The 21506-nt window shown below is 42.0% G+C and overlaps 1 protein-coding gene across 1 annotated transcript in view; it reads right to left on the reverse strand.

Annotated features, from left to right (window-relative positions):
• Positions 1 to 2469: 2469 nt before the first annotated feature.
• cachd1 (cache domain containing 1) overlaps positions 2470 to 21506 on the reverse strand; it is a 49519-nt gene continuing 30482 nt past the window's right edge. The window contains exons 5-27 of the mRNA XM_041277817.1: positions 19600 to 19726; positions 18265 to 18409; positions 17674 to 17890; positions 16878 to 17027; positions 15737 to 15970; positions 15237 to 15386; positions 14172 to 14295; positions 12953 to 13070; positions 12212 to 12380; positions 11848 to 11990; positions 11253 to 11434; positions 10840 to 10950; positions 10351 to 10473; positions 9684 to 9783; positions 9442 to 9558; positions 8607 to 8767; positions 8231 to 8317; positions 7873 to 7989; positions 7507 to 7658; positions 6593 to 6754; positions 6049 to 6126; positions 5677 to 5778; positions 2470 to 4628 (exon numbers count right to left, since the gene is read on the reverse strand). Of these exons, the coding sequence (XP_041133751.1) occupies positions 4387 to 4628; positions 5677 to 5778; positions 6049 to 6126; positions 6593 to 6754; positions 7507 to 7658; positions 7873 to 7989; positions 8231 to 8317; positions 8607 to 8767; positions 9442 to 9558; positions 9684 to 9783; positions 10351 to 10473; positions 10840 to 10950; positions 11253 to 11434; positions 11848 to 11990; positions 12212 to 12380; positions 12953 to 13070; positions 14172 to 14295; positions 15237 to 15386; positions 15737 to 15970; positions 16878 to 17027; positions 17674 to 17890; positions 18265 to 18409; positions 19600 to 19726 (3311 nt within the window). The 3' untranslated portion in view covers positions 2470 to 4386. The remainder of the gene's footprint in view (positions 4629 to 5676; positions 5779 to 6048; positions 6127 to 6592; positions 6755 to 7506; positions 7659 to 7872; positions 7990 to 8230; positions 8318 to 8606; positions 8768 to 9441; positions 9559 to 9683; positions 9784 to 10350; positions 10474 to 10839; positions 10951 to 11252; positions 11435 to 11847; positions 11991 to 12211; positions 12381 to 12952; positions 13071 to 14171; positions 14296 to 15236; positions 15387 to 15736; positions 15971 to 16877; positions 17028 to 17673; positions 17891 to 18264; positions 18410 to 19599; positions 19727 to 21506) is intronic.

A 21506-nucleotide genomic window follows, 5' to 3' on the forward strand; every position in this document is an offset into this window, starting at 1 on the left:
AAGTTTGTACACGTGTTGTAGGCGATCCAATGTTATATTTCGGCCATAGTGTGAAACTTGACAACGACACCCCCTTTTATTTGGTTGTTTGTTTTGTTTTGTAACGATTTTGCGTACTAAACTTTACACGGCGGCGACACAGTAGTGTGTGTGTGTGTGTACCGCAGGAATACAAAGTGCCAATTGACTTTGCCGTCAATAGTTATAACTGCAATTATGTATTTATTTTTGTCCCCCTCACTAATATGTTGTTGTTGCTCTTTTATTATAACCTACATTAGAGATCTAGTTATAAAGCAGTTAAAGTATAAAAATTTGTAAAACATTACAATACTTTAGCTTTACCTCTAACGAAAGGCAGAGGAAAGGGTACAGTCACTTAATAGCGTGTTTAACTGTAAATATGCAAGAGAATAAGACCATATTCTTAAAATAATATATTTTAATATGAAAAAAAAAACAAACAAAATAATGATAAAACAGTCCTGTTTTAGGTCTGCAAGAAGAAATGCACCGAGTGTAGAAGTCGGTAGAAAGATGATGGCTGAGGCACATACAGTAACAGCGGTGTAGGTGTCAGCAAGTAGCAACGCTGGCTAATTGAACACCTGGGAAAGCAATCGAAAACTCCTGCCTGCAAGGTAGTGTGTGGTTGGGGTGGGTGGCATTGGAGGGCGCCCTCGTGTGGTAATTTGTAGTTCTGAGGAATCATAGCAAAGGTAAGTTTTTAAAACATTTAGCGCTTCAACACAGACAAATAATCTAACGCACATGAAATTGTGAACCTGGGTAATGACAAGGGTAATAGCACGGGAGAGTGCAGAGATGGATAAAAGACTCAGCAGTCTGACCCATTCCTGGTTTTGCTATGAGCTTGTTATTTATACAATGTGGCTAATCAAGCTCAGAATAAAACCTGGAATGGCTGAAACTGTTATGCAATAGGAGTTTTATTTCCATCCCTGCAGTGGAAGTGAAAGTTTTTTTCTCTTGGTAAATTAAGTTTTACTGGCAAGTGCTTAACAGAGTGCTAATTCAAGGGCCACACTGACACTGGTCCATGCTGGTCATGGACTTGCACGCTATTGTTTTTGATTAAATAAAACATACAATTGAATAAAGCATAGCAACAGGACAAATTCAAGCAAAATCTGGGAGACAATGGAATGGGCAACAACAACCGGCTCTAAATCTTTTAAAAATATCCAGCATACCATCTGTCTGCTTACTGCAGCAGCCAGACTCTAGTCTTGGCATGGTTTGACACTGGTTCCTGCAGACGTAGCAGCTTGTTTGAGAAATTCTTCTGGCACAGAGCAGCGACAGGCTTGCAGTTTCTTGACAGTCACAGTAGCTGATTGTTGCTGTTCCAGTTCTTGATGGTTCGTTTTTGATGTAAGGCTTTTAATCTTGATCTTGCAGCTCATCAATCCAGTACATTTATATTCCAATGGAAATGTATGTATTTATTTATTTATTTATTTTGGTGCTGTGTATAAAACAGGTTACCTGCCGATACCAGTATGATTGGATCTGTATGACTAGATATATTAACAGCATATATGTTATTACCTGGTCTCACCAGCTGTATCTAATCTAATCATCATCACAAACACATTCTCTTGCTGCTTACACATTCTGAATCGATTGTCACATGCAGCGAGGAAAATAACTTTCTTCTGTATTCACATGCGCACTTCAGTGCAAAAGAACTCTGTTCACTTCAAAAGAACTCTGTTCTAATTGCTGGTTCACTTCAACTTTTTTCTGAACGGACTGTGCTTTCACATTGCACTGAAACAAACAAACCAAAAGGGACTGAGACCACCTCTTGAGAAGGACTTGGTTCGACAAAAAGGAGCATTCACATATGCTTCTGAAACTAGCCGAACCGCACACAAACTGAGCAAGCGTGAATGCACCAGAAGACTTGCTCATTGTAGCTCGCTATGGATTGTTTTGTTTAAACAGTGTTTTTTTTCAGAATTTTTATTTTTAATTTTTTTTTTACACTAGCTGCTTAGACACAATTAGAAATTAAATCATTAACATTTGCTTTAAGGACTATTATAATTCAGTAGGACTATATTTGGCTTAGTATTAAACAATAACTTTCACTTGTTCCTATAAATATCCTGCAGCGCATGACCTCATGGGCAGGAAAAAACTGCTGGTATAAAATGCGTTCATTTATGTAAAGAAACTGAAATGTTTTTTTGTTTTCTTTTAATGTTTCATTAGGGGTTTCTCTCACTGCTATATTTCACTCTCAAAAAATAAATTCACAAGCCATTTTATATCCAAAATGAATTTAATTTGATATACTGCACTGACTTCATGTAAAATGACATTGAACACAGTAGATCTACTTAGAGAACACAAAGGGTTTTAACCCATGACGGGACAATGCAAGATCACAATTATGTACAGTTTGTAAATAACAATAAATTAGAATGCACTGAGGGTATGCATAACCAAGCCTTTGTCTTTAAAGAAAGAAATTAAAACAAGAGGTTCAAAGTGCCCTGTGTGTAGGTAAAACAAGAGCCTGTGTGGTTATAAAAATAAAAAAATAATCAAAATTCCAGCACAGATGACAGGGACTGCACCACGATTGTTTGTTTAATGTGACTCACTATAAAAATTAGCCCAGGCACACAGCAGCTAGAAGAAGAGTGTGGATCAAGGCAATTTTTCCATGGTGTTCCTTCAGGGCTGTCGGACGACTGGGAGAAATTCAGAGACCTTAAGCCAAGGAAACACAAAGCCGTTTTTTTAGGAGCAGTGGCTTGAAACCTGGTTCTGGGAGACTGGGAGACCTAGTTTGCCATGGTGTGCCATGCAGTGGCCTGAAACCTAATCTCTTGAAACCAAGTTCGAAGCCCCAAAGTGGCATCATGCTCCCTCAGCTTCGCAACTGAAATGAACAGACAGGCTACTTGACATACTGAAATGGTACAGATCAATACTGAACAGGTATCATTTGACCTAGCTTAAAAAGAGATCAATTCCACCTGGATCAAATGACAAGGATGTCTGCTTCAGACATATGACACTGTACAGTATACACACTCCTGTAGTATTTAATTTAAGTACTGACATTTGGAATGAAGATGCAATCGTTTGTATTTCTAACTTGCTGTTTACAACACAGAACTGACATTCAGGATACACTGGTGTACAATGAACTTCCTGTTAGCGCATGGAGTGTTGACCAGTTATACATACACAGTGTACATGGAATGTGGTTTGAATTTTCTTTTCCAAAAAAAAAAAAGTATATACAAAAGGACTAATCACAACCCCCCCCCCCTTTTTTTTTCAATCTCCATCTTCACGAATTGCAGGATAACTGACTGTTAAAACAGTATGTATGTTCTTTGAAGCAGTGAACTACAGTATCCAAGTTCAGTTTTCCTGTTTCCCAGGTAAAAAGTCTACACAGTACACTTACCAACAGTGCATGGGTTAATGCTTAAATATAAAAACATTTGATATTGCCATTCTATTAATTACACTTTCTATATACAAAATCATACACTTCTACTTTCTATCAAGGTATTAAGAGAGTATGTTGTACTAATCACTTGATCTGACCCATACATGGATCAGCTTATTAATGAGGAATATTGGCTTTCCCTGTAACAAAACGTTAAGAGATTTAGCCTGATCAAGGAGCAGCAATATTTCTTCTTTTAAAAAGTATAAAATATTCTGTAAAATCACAGGGTTTTAAAATCAACAACTGTGCAGTCCTGTAGTAGTTAACAGTTTAGGTAATTCAAAACATCAAATCATTTTCAGCAGTCTTTGAAAGGTCATCTACTTAGCTACGTGTATTATTAAAAATGTACCGTACACTTAACAATGCCATTTCCTTTACAGCATAACAAAGAGGGCAGTAAGTGGTGAAGGGTTCATTTGTCAGGTAATGCTGGTTGTTCCAATGTGTTGGCTTCACGTCTGCTCTCAAGAGTAAAAGATCTCAGTCCAACTCAATCTTCAGTTCAGTTAAATAAATAGTAGAAAAATAATCATTTTTTTAGTTTAAATCTGAGATGCACTGTTTGCACTTTTTATACACACACACACACACACACACACACACACACAGTAGCTCTGCTTTTCCACAAGACTTAAAAAAAAATCTGTAAACACCATTTTCCATTATTTGCCATGTTCCAAAACCTGCACCTGTTCGGGCGTTTGATTCCATTTTCAGAATAGCAGGCAGTCTCTCCAACACTCCAGCTCTCAGTTAGTTCAGTGTCTGGCTGCAGGAGGGCTGTATATAATTCTGCAGTCTGCTGATTAAACCGGATTAACAGCAGGCTCTCGTTCAATAGCAGCTCCCCCAGGTCAAGTAACGCCATCGCGGGCGGCGCTTCAGCACTCGGCGTCCACAGTGTGAACGGTGACAGCTGCCTGCAGGTGATGGCTGGGGTGCAGGGAGTAGTGGTGAGGGTGTCGGTATGGGTGGAACTTGTGGCTTAACAAAGCGGCCGTCTGTGGCGGTGTGTCCAGGTCCAGATCTTCGTCGTGGTTCCCGACGTCCACTCCAGCCGACAGGGGGTCGTTATTGCAGGGCGGGTTCTCACTGTCCTCCTGAGGGCTCATGGTGCTGTAGCCTGCAGGTGACAAACACAGTGGACTGCTGTTAAAGGGTCATTGCGAACTGGAACTCACTGATCAACACCACATTGGCAAACCTGAAGTGAATCACAGATAGTTAACATTTAACAGTTTAACCCTTTATTTACTGTATTTATTTTTACATTCACCGCGGTCTGGATTTGAACCACCGACCCTCTGCACTAAAGCCAGACATGCTACAGTTTCGCTATAGGGGAATCCTCCTCGTAGCAGGGTTTGTAGTCATGTCTTTCATGCATACATACAATGTGTGTGCTCTTTGCAACACTGCTTCTCAGAGAAATCACGAAAATGGCAGATTCATGTATTTTCCCCCCTCCTACTCATCTACTGGCCAATCATAACCATTACATATGGCATACTACATTTAACCCTTTGTTGGTTGTAATGTAAACTTCTACAGGGTTATATCAGCACTGGTCATACGATTTTCCGTTGCACCTTTTTTAATCACATCACTGAAAGGCACAATATGTTGCGAGTATTGCAGGCCCAATTATCTGAATCCACCTCAAACATCTCGTTTAATTATTCCAGTGCCGATATAGCAGAGAGACGGAACAGATTTATATGCATTGTTTTAATGCTCATACCAGTTCTTAAGTGAAACAATTAGCCTTGTATAATGCTCTAGTATAGCACAAATAGGGCAATTCAAATTAAAACAATGCTTTTATGTTACAGTCTTGCATACAAGTAAAAGCTCTGACTCCTTATAACAATAACATCTTAAATGGAAGAAGAAACAAAACAAAAATACTGGCTTAAACCTTTGACTTCAAAGCAACCAGTTCAGTATCTTGTGGCATTTATCAAAGAGTTCTCCGATATACTGAAAACAAGTACAACTATGTAGATCAACAAAACAGCATTGTAATTGTAATTTCAGCAAACAATTCTGCTGTAATTGCAATCAGAATTAGAATTGGCCCCAGGTGTGGTTCAGGCCACGACACTCTGTAGTTGTTCACAGGCTGCTGGACCTGAACGAACATAAACAGCATGAGTGCAGAGGGCTCTTACCGTGATCACTCTCGGTCCCTGACCTCCCCCAGTAGCGTCTTCTCCTCTCTGGACTGTGGCTGCGTCTCTCGATCACCGCGGCGATGAAACGCGTGTTGCTCACTGTTCAAACACAAAGCCACTTTGTTACAACACGTTCTCACTGTGGATGTCCTGTCCACTCTCTTTACAGATGACTTTAAGCATGACCTAAATCTGCAGTGGCACCCCATCCCCTGGCCAGGGTCCACTTTGCTTATTAGCAGCTCTCCTAAAGCAAACAGTCATTTCACAGCTGTAAGAAGCAGCGCTAATTGTTCACGGATGAGAAGAGCCATCTTACAGGCATCGGAATGCTTGGGGGGGGGGGGGGAATGTTTGTGAAACACTTACTAATGCCTCTGTCTTCATGGCTGTCTTCATCCCTCTCATCCCTCTCATTATCCAAGTTTGACATTCGCACAGACATTTCTGTAGGCAAAGAGAAATGACAAAGCTTTCAGATGGTATTGCTAATTAAGTATGAATACTCAGAGTAAACAATTTACAGTGCATATGCTGAGATTTAGAAAAATAAATAAAAAAGACAAAGAAAAGCTACATTGGCCGCTGGTATTTATGATGCCTTTTACCCAGCGGCTTTCGTGTTTGTGATAGCAATTCCACTGTACTCAATTCTGACAAGTGGAGTAATGCCTGTGCCTTAAATCGGTAATGGAAAAGCTTGTTACCTTAATTAATCTCACTGGTGCAGTTTAATCCTAATTTATCAACCCATTAACTTAAAAGTGGAAAAACACAGTTTTAAAAGGTCACACATTAGACTAGACTTAATTGCAAGTGCAGTGTCTCAATACACAACAGCAGCGTGCCAGAGTCTGCACTCCACCCCCAAACAAATACACTCGAAAAAAACTATTGAAACTGCTGCTCTTACCCTGTGCTGCAAGCGGGGACATGTGCTGGTGACTCCTCCTGTGTATCTGGTGCCTGTAAGCGTACACTGCCAGAACCAGCACCATGATACAGCCCATGATCCCCCCAGCCACAGGCCCCACCGGGGCGCTTTTAATCATGTTCAGTGTGATCACTTCATCACCTGGAGAACAGCAAGAAGGAATCCGTTAGTTCTCAGAGTTAAAGCACCTCACTGAATCAGTCTGGGGTGGACTGTCAGAGACCTCTTAATGGCCTCATTAGGAGGAATGTGATTTTGCACGTATTTGACCTGGCATGTGTGCGAGTGATTCCAATTACAGCAGGTCACATGGGCAAGGAATAGTCTCAAACTTGGATATTTGTCCTGAAATAAGAGATCAGCAGGAACAGATCAGGGAAGATGTCTTCCTGGTAGTTTTTGGATGCAACAGAACAAAGGTTTGTGTGTGTGATCATTTTACACTGTTAGGATGTCCTCTTCAATTCAGCTTTCATCATCCTTGGCTAGGTATTGACTTTTTTACAAGTTGCCATGGGAATAACCCAGTGTATTTTATGCAAGCACATTACATTGGCTTCCTTGTTCTTATATCTGCAACATCCAGCAGATGGGAGAGCTTAATACCGAATTTAAAAGCATCTACTAAGTGTCTACTATTCGCACTATTGTTGAAAGTGTCTACTATTCGCAGAGGTGACAGCAAAAGGAAGCGCTTGCTTTGCTGTGCTAGGAATACTGCTTACTCTGCTTGTGATAAAAAAAAAAAAAACAACATGACTTTCCACAGATACAGAATCCCCCATGAAAAGGGACTCTTCACAAAAACAACTGCATATCAAATCTATTTCCTTCAACATGCTGATAATATTAATGCAATATGTTTTCTTTAAAAGACTGTATCAATAACTTACTTAAAATGCCCATGTCATCCATATAGGGACTCTTGGCTCCCACAATGCCCCCAAAGCACTCCTTCTGAAGAGCGCAATAGGGCTTGTCGAGGTGAGTCTTTCCATCGCTGTCCACCGCACACCATTCACAGTCAAGCACCCCAAAGCAATCGCTGCAACAACACAGTGGGCATGTTCACTGAGCTCTCCGTTTATATACCAACCCTAGACTGGAATTGTGAGTATGCAGTAAACTGGAGACGATGTGCATCAGCCCAGTCCTGGTGGGCCTCGTGTGTACAGGGTGTGTGACAGGGTAGCTGCGATAGTGGCTTCTTTGCACCTGTCCACAAAAACATTCTGAGGATATTAAAGAAATGGAATTACCTGCTGGTGAACCTCTGGTTACACCTGGTATTGATGCACTGTGGCAGTGTGTCCTGCAGCCCAGGGTCAATCAGCGTCAAAGATAAGGGGTCCTGGTGTACTTCACAGCTGGGGTTCCTGTGGCAACGGACACAAAGCGTTTGAGAGCCACCCACCACCAATCCCCAGGCTTTAAATCACATATAGCCAAGCTTGTTGGCTTTTCAGGGCTCGGACTTAGACTGCAAAATCCTTTGCCATGGGAGAAATACATCTCTTATCAGGTCTACGAACTCGAAACAAGAACAGCTATGTCAGCATTGCTATTACAGCCATTAACCACAAGTCAAACTTCATATCTTAAGGTTCATGTCCTTACCGGTTCTCTGCGTTGGTAAGACTGCCAGTGCATTCATTGACCTCTAGAGGGCACTCACAGGGGCATTCACACTCATTCTGCTCCATCCTGCAATAAGAGGAGACACACTATGGAATAGTTTCGTTTTTGAATACAGCTCATTTATTTTGAGCAATTGATACATATCAATGGAATTATAAACACCACAAACAGTATTCAAATCAATCTGAACATTAGAATTTTTTTTAAAATAGTACTTACCTCCTAGACAAATCTGTTGACAAAGGATGCTCAAATGTGCTACAGCAGACAAAATGCCCAATTTTTTTTTTGTTTAACCCTTTCATGCACGGTGACCCTTTTGGTATCCATTTCGGGTTAGAGATTGTTTCCTCACCTGTGACAGTTGAGGCAGAGCCTATCCACCATGCTGCAGGCACAGAAAGCCAGGGAATCACAGGTTTCATTCACAATCCCTGCAAAGGCGTTGGTGCCTGGGATCCGGGTCAGCCGGTACTTGGAACAGTGGCTTCCATGCACCAGATTCGTCAGGTCACCCTGCAGGGTGCAGAAGAGTTCAGATCAGCTACAATATACAGTGTAGCCGGCCGTGACGACGGTCTTAATATAGTGCAACTGGTTTTATTATAATAAAAAAAGTGCAAGAATCAAAACCTTACGTGATTCAAACAAACTTTGTTACTATCTATTTTAGCAGATTAAAGCCTCAAACAGGGTTGTGAATTCTGTTAACACATACTGGTAGCGAACTGAATATTCAAAGGGTTTCATTAAACATATTTTAATTAGAAAGAGGTATCTACTGATGTGGTTTTTATTTACCACTGTTTAATGACGTTTATAAACATCTTTCCTTCATAAAAGATTTAGTTCAAAGTCAGGTGGTGGAGACAATGAAGGTGCTGACTTGGAATGTTGGAGCTTCATTTTGACAAAAAAAAAAAAAAATTAATATAAAACATCAGTCATGGTAGTTCTTATTTGAACCACTAGATGGGGCTAAAGGACAAGGTAGACATGCTCAGGTCAAGCAGCTCAGCCAAGCTGATTTTTATTCTAGGATTTAATGCACACCAACCCTTCGCTCTGCACACACACACATTCATACCTGCATGAAAAACATATTTATAGACAGCAGCGATTTTTTAATTTTTTTTTTTTTAAAAAGGCCACATTGTGCCCGCAGCACATACACATGCACAAACACTTACAATAATGCTGGTGTTGAACTTGTAGAAGCGCTGCACTGTTCTGTCACTGAAGCTATTGCACAGGTTTTTCTTCACGAAGTTCGGATGGTTGAGGATATCGTTCGCTACCAAAGGCTCCTGCAATATCAAAGTAAGAAATCTTTACCGCATGTACCTGCTTGAGGGAAAACAGCCCTGTCCTAACCCAGCTCAGCCGACACTGCTGGAAGTACACGTGTTGCTTCATTACAACGAGGTCCTACCTTGTGTGTGATGTGCTGCTGCTCCACAGGGGCGTGGCCTTTGGGGTCGATGAGAGTCGGGTGCGCTACCAGGTAACCCCTGTCTTCCATTATGAAACACCTGAAACAGGAAGCACTGGTTATAAAGGGACCCTCCCCAAAACATTGCATTTTAATCCCACTTCTTCTGGCTCAGCCAATCGTCCCCTTGCAACACTCTGCTCTAAGAGTTTACCTTGGCTAACACTCCTCAGAACAAGTGGGGCATTTCTTACCTCTGTTCGGAACTAGTGTTTCAGGAGGGACAGGTTAATGGTTACACTCTGGTGTACCTGATGTTCTTCAGACATGATTCTGAGAGCTCTGGAGGGTACAGGGGTGCTTTAACATTCATAAGATGTGACCGAAGGGAATGTAAACACAGTGGGAATAACCCAGAACGACCACACCACCCTGCCTACAATTCATTTAGTAAGAATTACAACTATAGAAGCTTGAGAATTACAACTATAGAAGCTTGAGAAAGGGACCATGGGAGAATTTTCAAAATGAGAAAATCAGCTTAGTTGCATTTAAAAAGTCTTTAAGAACCTCAGTGGGGCATCGTTAAGCAAGCCCTTTGAGAACTAACAACAACCGTCTTACAGAGTCCAAACTGAGCACACTGTCCCGGGGGAGGGGGGGTTACCTAATTTTGTTGCCCCTGTCCTGGTTGCAGATGGGCAGCAAGTCCAGAAGGACCTTGTAGAAGTATCTGAGGGTGAAGTCGATGCCCATCACTGCCACAGCATAACCGGAGGCCATCTGGGAGCTTTTAGGGGAAAGCAGGCAGTTAATAGCAGCACCCACACCAGGTAATGTGTTCAGAAGAGCTAGACCAATCTGCTGGTTTAACCAAAGCCTATAGAGAATACACAGTGGCCATCAGCAGAGACAGATTCCAGCTCACGGTGGTCTGACAGCATGACAAGGAGGTATTTCACATCTCAGAAACAACCTTTGTGTGTATCATTTAAACCCAAAACAGGAGATGGCTTTTGTTTCATTTGGAAGCTCTTCCACTTTAAGAAGGATTTTTTTCACAGGGGTTGATTTCTTGTTTGGATAAGTTCCTCATTTATAACCTTTCTCTATGGAAGTATTTCCACACTCTGCATGCATGCTTGCTTGTTATTACCTGGAGGCATGGATCGTGTGGCTGATAGTGACCACGTATCCAGCTCCTCCGACATCCAGGTAGGGTCCAGTGAAGGTGATCAGGCCTGGATTGGCCACAGCGTGAAGGTACCTGGACAGAGTACACAAAACCAAAACATTGTTTGCAAATATATTTCTTTAAAACAAAATGTGGGTGTTTATTATATAGTGTCTGAAATCAACATATTGTTAGGTACATTAATAAAAGATACAGAAAATATGCATACTGTAGTAAAGTGTTCAACCAATTAAAACACACACAGTACAGCCACCCTGTGCTATTTTTGATTCTTATAATAATGACCCTCATGGCCTGCTTTGGAGTCTATTAAATAGTCTATCATCCTACGGGACTGCTTGCAGACACTTTATAATGGAGCTTAAAACCCCTACCATTGTCTTCTGGTTGGATCGAATGCTTTATCCATGAGGGAGCCAGGGTAAATCCTCAGCACCCCATTGGGCGTTGCTATGTAACGCCGCACAATGTAACTGTTCAGACCACTCATTTCCATTTGTGTCATCCATTCATCGGTTACGTGACTGGTAGCCATTACTTCATTTCTGACAGAAGACTAGAAGACAATAAGAAAACACAGCAGGGTTAAGACGTGTACGAGAAGACACAAAGCTGCAGCCAGAGCTTCTTCAAGACAGGCCTGAGAACATATTAACTCTTACAACACTGCAGACCTGCCTGGGTCCAGGAAAGAGAACTCTGAACAGGTATACAGTATCTGTTACAGTACAAGACACTGATGTTACTGAATTACACTGGGGGTTATCTTTCTGTAAAGCTATATAGTGCTGAAAGAGTTAACCTGATGCTAGCTAAAGCTAATGATTTAAATACTGTAACAAAATCATTTACTAACAAACAACTACATGTGCAATTCAGCTGCAACTGATTACAGCAATGAAACCTGCACTATTTGGCCATTGCTAATTTTGAAGCGGGGGCGAGCTATGGTGAAGCTGCGCTGCGTACTTTGAGCCCTGGGTTGGCGATGAGGCGCGTGTTGTCACTGAGGTAGGCGGTGTAGTGTTCCACCATGCGCTTGGTCTCTGGCTGGCTCAGGTGCTCGTATGGAGAGGAGAAGCTGCCTGCAGACAGCATCACTGTTGGACTCTCTGTGTTGCACAAAAAAAAAAAAAAAAAAAAAAAAGGGGGGGGGGGGGGGGGGGGGGGGGGTCACGGAAACGGGGTCAGAGAATTTAAACACCGTGACAAGGTACCATGAACGGCGTGCAGGCTTTAGGGTTAATATTCATCTTCCTGCACAGAGCTTTCAAATGTGATACACAAGTGGTTGGCTTCATATTACTTCTCTCTTCCTTAAGTTTGCTCTTACCAACAGTTGCCAGCTGCTTGAAGTGCAGGCAGGCGCTGGGCTGCCCCAGGAGGTCCAGACGGTGGTACAGCAGCTTGCTGCTGGGCACAGTGTTGAGGTTCTTCAGGTGCTTCACTGGGATCTCTGGCTGCACGTAGGCAATGCACAGGATGAAGGATGTGTCTTGAATCTAGAAAACACAAATTGGTCCAAATAATACAAAACATGATGAAGACCTGAAGGAACCATACAAGCCATGTTGTGCACTTCCCCACTGAGAAACGGGATTGAGTCAAAATATTAACAATGGAGACAACACCTTCAGGTTCTGCTTATACACACATGCTTCAAGTGTGTCATTCGTTAAGAGCAAAAAAGTCCACTCAAAAGGGCATGTTGCATTAGTTAAGCCGGATTCCCACAGAAAATGCAGAGTCCGTGCCTGCACTAAAGCTGCATTTCGTTTTTTAAATTCACCTTTTACACACAACAACATTGCCGGTTCAGTGCCTGCAATTTGGCGGCTCACCCCCATTTACACAGAAGGCGGATATTCTTGTGGTAATATAATTTGCTAGTGTTCAGCACCGTGATCAAAACACTGCTACCGCACGCCCAGCACCCCTAGTTCCAGTGCCCTTGGTTACAGGCAAATGCCAATGGGCCACCCTGTTTTCTGTAGCGAGCACCACATGTAGGTTGTCATCACTAGGACCTACACAACCCTGCTCTTGCGCTGGCAGCATTTTCTTGGTTACGCACCAGTTTCCAGGCGTAGCTGACGTTGTAAGCCTCCTGGCTGGCATCCCTCAGTCTGTTCATGTGCCAGGACAGAGAGGAGTTCACAGGGACTGCAATGACCTGGCTGCCTAGAGAGAGGCTGTGTTGACAAAATACAACATGATTAAAACAAAAATAGTTATTACAGTACAAATCCAACAAGGGCTTTTCCCATCAATCTCGAATGGAAACAATTAGACGCAATCTTAAGCACAAGAAAGGTAATTTCATAAAGGGAGCTTGAAGCCATTAAGAAAAGCCCCAGATCACGTCTGCTTGTGTATTTAATGGTTTAACAATAAATTCAAATCAAATGTCTGGGCCCCGGAGGGTGGCTCAGTACTCTAAAGCACTGTGGGGTTGTGGATTCATTTTGCTGGGAAGTTAATTCTCAAGCATGTTAACCAGATGCTACAGCAGTTCAACACTGTTGACCCCACTCTTCAATTAACTGTAATGAAACAGAGGCTAGTTTCTGGATGTCATCCAGGCTCGAACAAACTGAGCACAGACGACAACTTAATCACATTCAGGGCAAAATAAAAAAATTTAAAAAAGCACACATTCATAAATATGGTTATGGCTGTGAGCCTTTTGTGTAGTCAAATCTCTAGCTGCATAAGTTGTGAACCCTTGAACTGGGTCTGGGTCCCACCAGCTGTCTTATTTTGAATCATCACTAGCAGACTTTACAACTCCGTCCAATGGTTTTGCTCAGGAAAACCCTATTTTTGGAGAATCTCATTTTCTGCCCTATCCTATACTATCTGTAGCCACCTATAAAGTCTCAGGTCGATAGCAGTATAATCTAATTGCACTATGCTGGCTTCCTGCTGTACATGTTTTATTAGGTGTCTACCTTGTTGCTTTGCTATACTGCAAAAAAAAAAAAAAAAAAAAAAAAAACCCTCAGCAAAAAATGTTTGCCTCTTACGTGGTAACTGTGGAATTGTTTTTCGAACATCAAGTGCAAGTATGGACTATTTTTGCAGCCTGTACTAGCTTTCTGAACCTGAATTGAGGTCAGCCAACAGCATTCCACAGCAGCACGGAAACCCATAGCAAAGACAGAGTTATTGAGGTCATCCTGCGCACAGTGCACAGCACGTGTGATCTACTCCTTGCAGTCTGGTGTTCACACGCAATCCCAGCCAGTAGCACTTCTGTTCTTTGGAGCTTTCAGGGCTGGTCTTTTCCTCACCTGAGAATGTTTTTCCGCACCAGCTCAAAGCCAGGGATGTTCTCGTAGTGGGTGATGTCAGTGTGGAGAGGGGGCTCGCTCAGCAAGTAAGGTCTTGAGAGAGAGGGGTGCATGAGTGTGTAACCTAGAAAAACAAGAAACAGCCGTGCAGGTTAGTGAACCCAAATCCCCAGCCCTGCACCTGGAAAGTCTCTTAGGAATGTCTCCACAGCTGCCCCCACCCAAGTTGCCTTTTTTTCCTTCTCCTTTCTTCTCCTTTTATGAACTCAGATGCATTTCATTTTTTTTTTTTCATACAGTTCATTTTTGGTCATTTTCAAAAAGTCTACAAAACAGCGTCAAAGGACGGATCCCAATTAAAAACAATGTATAGATTAACAAAAGCAAGTATGAAACACTGGATTGCATTTTTGACACTTGTAAAGGTCATTTCTTTACATTAGGGACTTGCCATCTTTCTTACATGACCAAAGTCTTGCATGCAAGTGGCGTCAGTTGTGTGCATAGAACTGCATCAGGATATCAGACTCCTCACAGCAGTGTTCATGTAAGCCTTACAGTTTACTTCGTTCTACTTTCTCAGTTTTAAACAAGCAAAATTTCTAAACTTCCTTCAATGAGGGCTTCAAATGCAAATTGTTTCAAAAGCAGGTGACTCTGCATAACAACCTGGAACTGCAGAGTATTGAGTAGCGTTATTTTAACTTTGGCTCCCAAACACACACACACACACCGCATGTCAATCTCTAAGCCTGTAATTTAGCACGGTTTGAAAGACATGTAAAAAAACTGTATTGGAGACCGCCCACCTGTAATTAGTCTGTAGTTAAATGAAGCAGCTTGGGCAGACTGTAAAGGCACTGGCTACAAAGGCACAGAGAGTTTTCTTTTGTTCACGGCAAGACTAAAATAATGGTAAACTCCACTCATTCATCACCATTCTTTATCCTAGCCAAAACATGCCATGCCACTGAGCTGTAATGAAACTGTGGGTAGGTGAGTGATAAAGAGTTTGAAGTATTTCCTCTGAAACGGGCATTGGGTTTGCTCCATTCAAATACCAACCTTTATTGTCTATGAGAAAGGTGTAGGATGCCAGAGAGTCCTGGTAGTAGGTTACATCTTCTAGGATGTAGGCCAAGTTTACATCGACTCCCACGATGCCCAGTAACAGGTTACCAAAGTAACACGGTCTGACAACAGTCATTATGAGACCTGCAGGAAGAAATGGTTTCTGCAATTGTAATTATACCAGAATGTATAGCATTATCAATACCCAATACATTTCAAATCACTATGTTCAGTGGTGGGCCGTAATCCACCAGACACAAACATAGTGTAACGAATAATCAAAATCCACTGAGCAGTTACTGCTGTGAAAATTTGATTAGCTTTAACACCACTTATGTGTATGTGTGCTTTGAGTGCAAAACAGATACTTAGCAGTGAAACCACCAATGTGTGATGACACCATTGACCCCTGCTGGTGGGTAAGCTTAATGACATCTACTTGTTCATTTTGTACAGTGGTAAAGACGCTCGAGAGCCAGTCACTCATGCAGTACCTTCTCCCATTTCATCATTGTAGGGCAGGCTGAAGACGGCCACGTCGATCATCCTGTTGGGCAGGTTGATGTAGAAACGCCCCACAGTGGTCTCCAGGTTACTGAGCTGGTTCAAGACCATCATGCTGCCCTTGACGACTGGGAGAGATGCGCGGTCCCGCACTCCGTACTTGGCAGAGTTCTGTTCAGCCAGATCCCGCAGGAATGCCAGCTCCTTCAATCCAGTGACACCCTCTGCACAGAGAGGAACACAAAAGGGCATAGAATTCCAACACAAAATCATATAAGGGACTTGTGTCCCCACACATAAAATGAAGCTAACTTTATTTAAAATAAAGTTGTTGTTTAAAATTTAGTGACAGGTTGGATCATCCAAGTGGTCAGTTTCCCACTTGAGATACTTGAGTCATTCTCAAATGTATTTTAAGAAGAAATCATTTGAACAAGCTCAATTCCTTGTGTACCTTAAGGAGTTAAAAGTTCTTAATCATAATTTGAAAAACATCAAGGACTATCAAAAGGACCATCATACTGTCATCGTTTGCTTGCTGTTTTACCATTTCATTGGTGATATGCACACAATATAGGACTCTTTAATAAAGATAGATTGAGTGTTGCATGGCTTTCTGGTAATTAAACGCAATCTGTGGACCGAATAATACAAACAGCATGAAAGTGATTGTCAGCCCATTTAAAAGCATTGTCAGATTCCCTTTGATAAACAACATTTGTTTTACAAGAGCTCCTGCGCCCGTTATTGAAAGAGGCCGCTCGCTTTCATCTATTTTTGTATAGGTGTAAGGTACGCTCAAGCCTCCTTTCAGTGCTTCTGCTTTGGAGACCCGATTTTAATGTCATGCTGAAATTGTGTTTGTGCTAACAGATGCCTGTCTGCTTTGAAGTTTTGCTTAACACATCTCATGCCATTGTTTAGTGGGGGACAGGTGAAGGGACACAATCCAGCCCACCACAGAGCATGAAGATGAAGAGAAGGGGGTGGGCCGTGTACAACGGACACGACACTGATGAAGCATATAGAGGATTCCATTTCTAAACCTGTTGTTATTGAAACAATCACGTGCTAAAGAAACGGCTGCATTAGCTCTCAATGCCTCATATTCAAGTGAAAAACCCTTGGTACCGTTCATGAGCGCGTAGGTGAGGATCATGGCAGTGTTGTTCAGGTAGCCATTCTCCTCGTTGATAACTCGGAGCGTGGCTTTCTTATCATCCTCGGAGGAGTCCCTCGACGTGATTCCCGATGACAGGTAGATTATCACCATGTCCGTGTCTGCAGAGAGAGAGAGAGAGAGAGAACACTGCACTTCAGCCTCACTCCAAACACACCAATAGCTGTTGTGACAAGACAACATCCCAGTGATTTATTCTGGCACCAAAATGTAATATGCACCAATTGGTTTGGACTGCTGTAAAAACACTAGCCTTTGGAAAGTCACTGATGCGAAGCAGACTAGAAAGGGATATTGGATGTATTTGTGAGCCAGCATGTGCCTGCTCTGCTACACAGCCCTAAACCCAGAGCTCTGAGGTGGTACGATACTTTCAGCAGCAAATATAAAACTCTGCTAACATACACTACAGACTTTTTTTCTAATACATCATTAGGGTTATCTGTGTGTCAGATGGGTTCAGAAGCTCAGTTCTTAAAATTACCCTAACCTTAAGGATGAGAAATGAACAAATGTGTTCTCCTTCCAGGGAAGGAGTGGTGCAGAGACAGCTACAAAGAGCAGCTTTTGCTCAGTAAGAGAGTGCTGGGCTCTTATTGTTTTGTTAAGTACGGATGCTTGCTGAAAGGTGTGCAGTATGAGCCCCCAGTAACTCCAGCAGCATGAGAAAGGACAGGCACACTGAACAGAAGAACAGCGTGCTTGACTTCTGAAAGGACAGGCACATTGAACAGAAGGACAGCGTACTTGTCCTCTGCCTGGTCATGTTGTGGGTTCCACGGAGGAGCTGGAAAGCTTTCTGGAAGCCCAGGGCATGCTGGGTGGGGCTGTCTGAGGACTTGATGTTGCTGATAAAAGAGGACATCTTCCTCTTGGTTTCACTGGTGGCTGGAGACAGGAAAGCCTTGTAGCACTGATCCAGGGAACAAGTCCGCACTGCATCTGCCACCGCCAACACGGAGATCTGAGCAAGAGAGGAGACAGCAGGCATGGTGAGTACGCCGGTACCATGCGCAAATAAGGGGGGCAGAAAACTACCGATATGAAGACCTTATGCCATGCTCTAAAGCTAAACTGATAGGTGTTTGATATTACATTGTGTAATTACTATCGAGAAAACAGGGTTTGAGCCAAATGAATGTAATATTGAAGATTATGATGTATCTGTTACAAAATGTTCAGTATTGCTACCTTGAATAGGCTAAAGATTATAGGTGATCTTGGTGAACAAAGTCAAACCCTTCCCAAATTCATATTACAATCTACTTCTGTAGCTGGCAGATTTTGCCACAGGACCTCCCTCTCTTCCAAATTTCTATTTACTGCTGAAGCACTCACTTTATCATGCTCATCGATGGAATTCAGGATGACTTGTGCTGCATCTTTAGCAATCTGAATCTGGGTTTCGGTGGCCGAGGCTCCATGGTCCACGATGACGACTATGTGCTTTGACTGCGGTCGCACAGCTGATACATACACAGGCCTAGAATACAAAACCAAATACAGACAGATTGTTAGACAGACCACTAAATGTAATTCATCTTTCCATTCGGTTCAGTGGAATATTTTTTTTGCGTGTCAACACCGTATGGCTGACTGCTTCCAATTGTGCGCTCCTCAACTCATTCCAAACAACTAGGCCCGATTTTTACGTCAGGACTAGCTGCTTTAGTTGGAACTTTAAATCATCTAATAAAAATACAGCACAATTGGAACAGAGCTAACAGTCTGAGCTCCGCAGTAAACACGGTCTCTGCTTCCTGTGGAAACTCAGAACAGTACAGGATCTGATTCCATCAGGAGGCCACGCTAACCAGGGGCATCCTCCCTGATGAATGCTCTTCCTCCCTCTGTCTGCATTCCTGTCAGGAGTCTACAATCACAGCAGCTCCTTGACAAGCAAGGGCAGGGGCTGTTTAATTTAGCTTTGTTTTGTTTACATAACTGGAAAATTAGAAATGGCCCAATTATCGTGGCATATGTAATTGAGCTCCCTCAAATGCCACGGTCACTGTTTTAAAATGCAACACATACTGTTCAGAGTTGGATGACTTGGTAAAATCAAACCCATATTGTTTGTGGCTTTAGAATTGTTTAACACACAGGGGCGTATTCGGTCTCTTCCTTGGTAGTATGGGCGGCAGACACGGGGTCAATTTTAATGAATTATAATTACAGCAGCATTGTTTGCTGAAATTACAATTACACTGCTTTTTTGTTCAATTACATAATGCTGGAGTAATAACAATTCTAACTACAATTATACGAAAAAGTTGCATGAACAACTACACACATTACCATTAAATGGTATTTAATTCAAACAACCAAGCAATACATCACAGGGACACATACAGAAACATATTAAATGACTTATTTTTAAAACAAATGAAGTCACTTAAAGTGGCTGAAAATACGAGAATAATGATCGCTCAATGTAAAACCCAGCATGGAAGTGTGAATGATCAAGCTTGACAAGGTGTGGAATTGAGCTGTAAGTCAGTCAATGATTCAATTCGAATTACAACTACAGGTAATGAGGTGTGCCAAGGTTCAGCTACAATTCCAATGTAATTGCAGTGAGTTACAACTTTCACAATTACAGCTGGTCTGGCGCAGGGTTCCATCACTACCAGGTAGGAGTCTGAGAGGTGCAACAGGTCCATTCACCCTTACCGGCTGCGGTGCTCATAGGTGCCCTTGCAACGGAACTTGTGAGCTGGAAAGACTGTGAAGATGCCCTCTTCGGAGCTGAAGTATTGCCACTTTATCCCAGGGTTGGACTTCAGGTTGTCAGCCAGCACTGTGGAGTAGAATGGAGAGAATGAACAGGCGTGTGAAAAGACAAGCCCGACCAACAAACAAAGACTTCAGCTCACAGGTACGTCAGCCTTTGTGCTTAGCTTAGGCCTCTTTCAAATCTGAATGGGAACAGCATGCAAGAAGAGAACAGAAGAAATGAACACATTTAGTCATCGTAAAACATGGATTGCATTTATTCATTTTACCAAACGAACAGGAAATTCAAGAGAGCATTCCTGGAGGAATGAATGAAACGGTATGCTTCTATATCAGCTTAGCTTTTCATGTTGCCATGTGTTATGCTACTTCCTTAGCACCTGGAAAATAATAAAATAATTAACCCCCCCCCCCACACACACAAATAATTAAGCCCTCCTCCTTTCAACCAAGTGTGCAATCAAGCACAGTTTAGGAGATACTGAAAACCAGTTTGAAATCTTGTGGCCTTCTGCAATGCGAGTGTCACACACTCACTCCAGTCTAAAGCAGCGTGCATTCACTTACATACCAGCATCTTCTAAACAACTCAAAACGTTCCATTTCTAGAACTGATAACAAATCTTGTTTTCAGTACTGCAAACTGACATTGGGTAGATATCCAGTGATCCTTTTTATTAATATAGGAAAATGGAGAGAGCAAGAAAGGAGAAGACCCAGTTACAGAGGATTCATAATCCTGGAAAAACTTGCTTTGTATCCACAATGCTGCTGCACTAACACTATCAAAAATTTTTTTTTTTTTTTTTTTAAAAACACAAAATTGGTTTATGACAAACCCATGACATAACACACATCCTCTACATAAGTTTCAGCGAGAGCTTGATATATAATTACAAAACTGTAGCAACTGTTAGTATGGGACCAGCAAGAGATTTCTGAACAGCACTGTTAACGTTGCCAAAACTAAAGCATTATCTGTGGAGGAAACAGACTCTGATCGAGGAGATAATCACTGTTTCTAAAAATTCCAGTTACTGAAGAAATGTCAGCCAAAAAAGGAAAAAAATATGTTAAGATCAGAATTTTGCCCTTCTTAAAGAAAGTGATTGTATAGTGAAATATAATGCAGTACTGTATTAATGAAAAGGGTCAAGAGGTTCACGTTTCACACACACGCAAAGACATAGCACATGCTTACAAATGTAACAAAAACATGCCTACATATTATTTATAAAGTGCATAGTATGTGTGTACAGTTATTCATGTACACCAGACACACACACAAACATTCTTCTGTTGCAGTTTAGTTTACAAACATCAAGGAGCTCTCTAAAATCTTTCTGGTTCTACAGTCATCCTTCGGGTCATTCCACTCCATGCAGAGTACTCAGACAGACTCTCAAAGGATAAACACAGCACTGTAGAGCAAAGAGCAAGAGGACTGATGGCCACACTGTCATCAGTCCTTGTGTTGGTTTGGTTTTTCTGCATCTGCACTGTGTGTATCACTGCTCATGCTTCACTTCATCACTGGGGTCCAAATGATACATTATTTACACAACGGAGGGTGTGACTGGAGCACAGAAAGGCACACCTGAGCTTGTTACCTATACACTGGGGCTAATCGGGCACATATTAAACCAGGAATGGGTGAAATTGCTGTGCAAAAAGAGTCTTATTTCCATCCCTGTAGTATTTTTTCGGATGCTCGTTTTCCTGAAATAAGGTTCTGATAATAAGCTTATCAACCACCAAGGGGGGAAAACAGCTGCAGTGTACATCAGTATGCATGTCTTGTACTCATATATATAATTTTTTTTTTTCTTCCCCCGTCCTTGTTT

Source organism: Polyodon spathula, chromosome 18, assembly GCF_017654505.1.
Source record: "Polyodon spathula isolate WHYD16114869_AA chromosome 18, ASM1765450v1, whole genome shotgun sequence".
Taxonomy (NCBI): Eukaryota; Metazoa; Chordata; class Actinopteri; order Acipenseriformes; family Polyodontidae; genus Polyodon; species Polyodon spathula.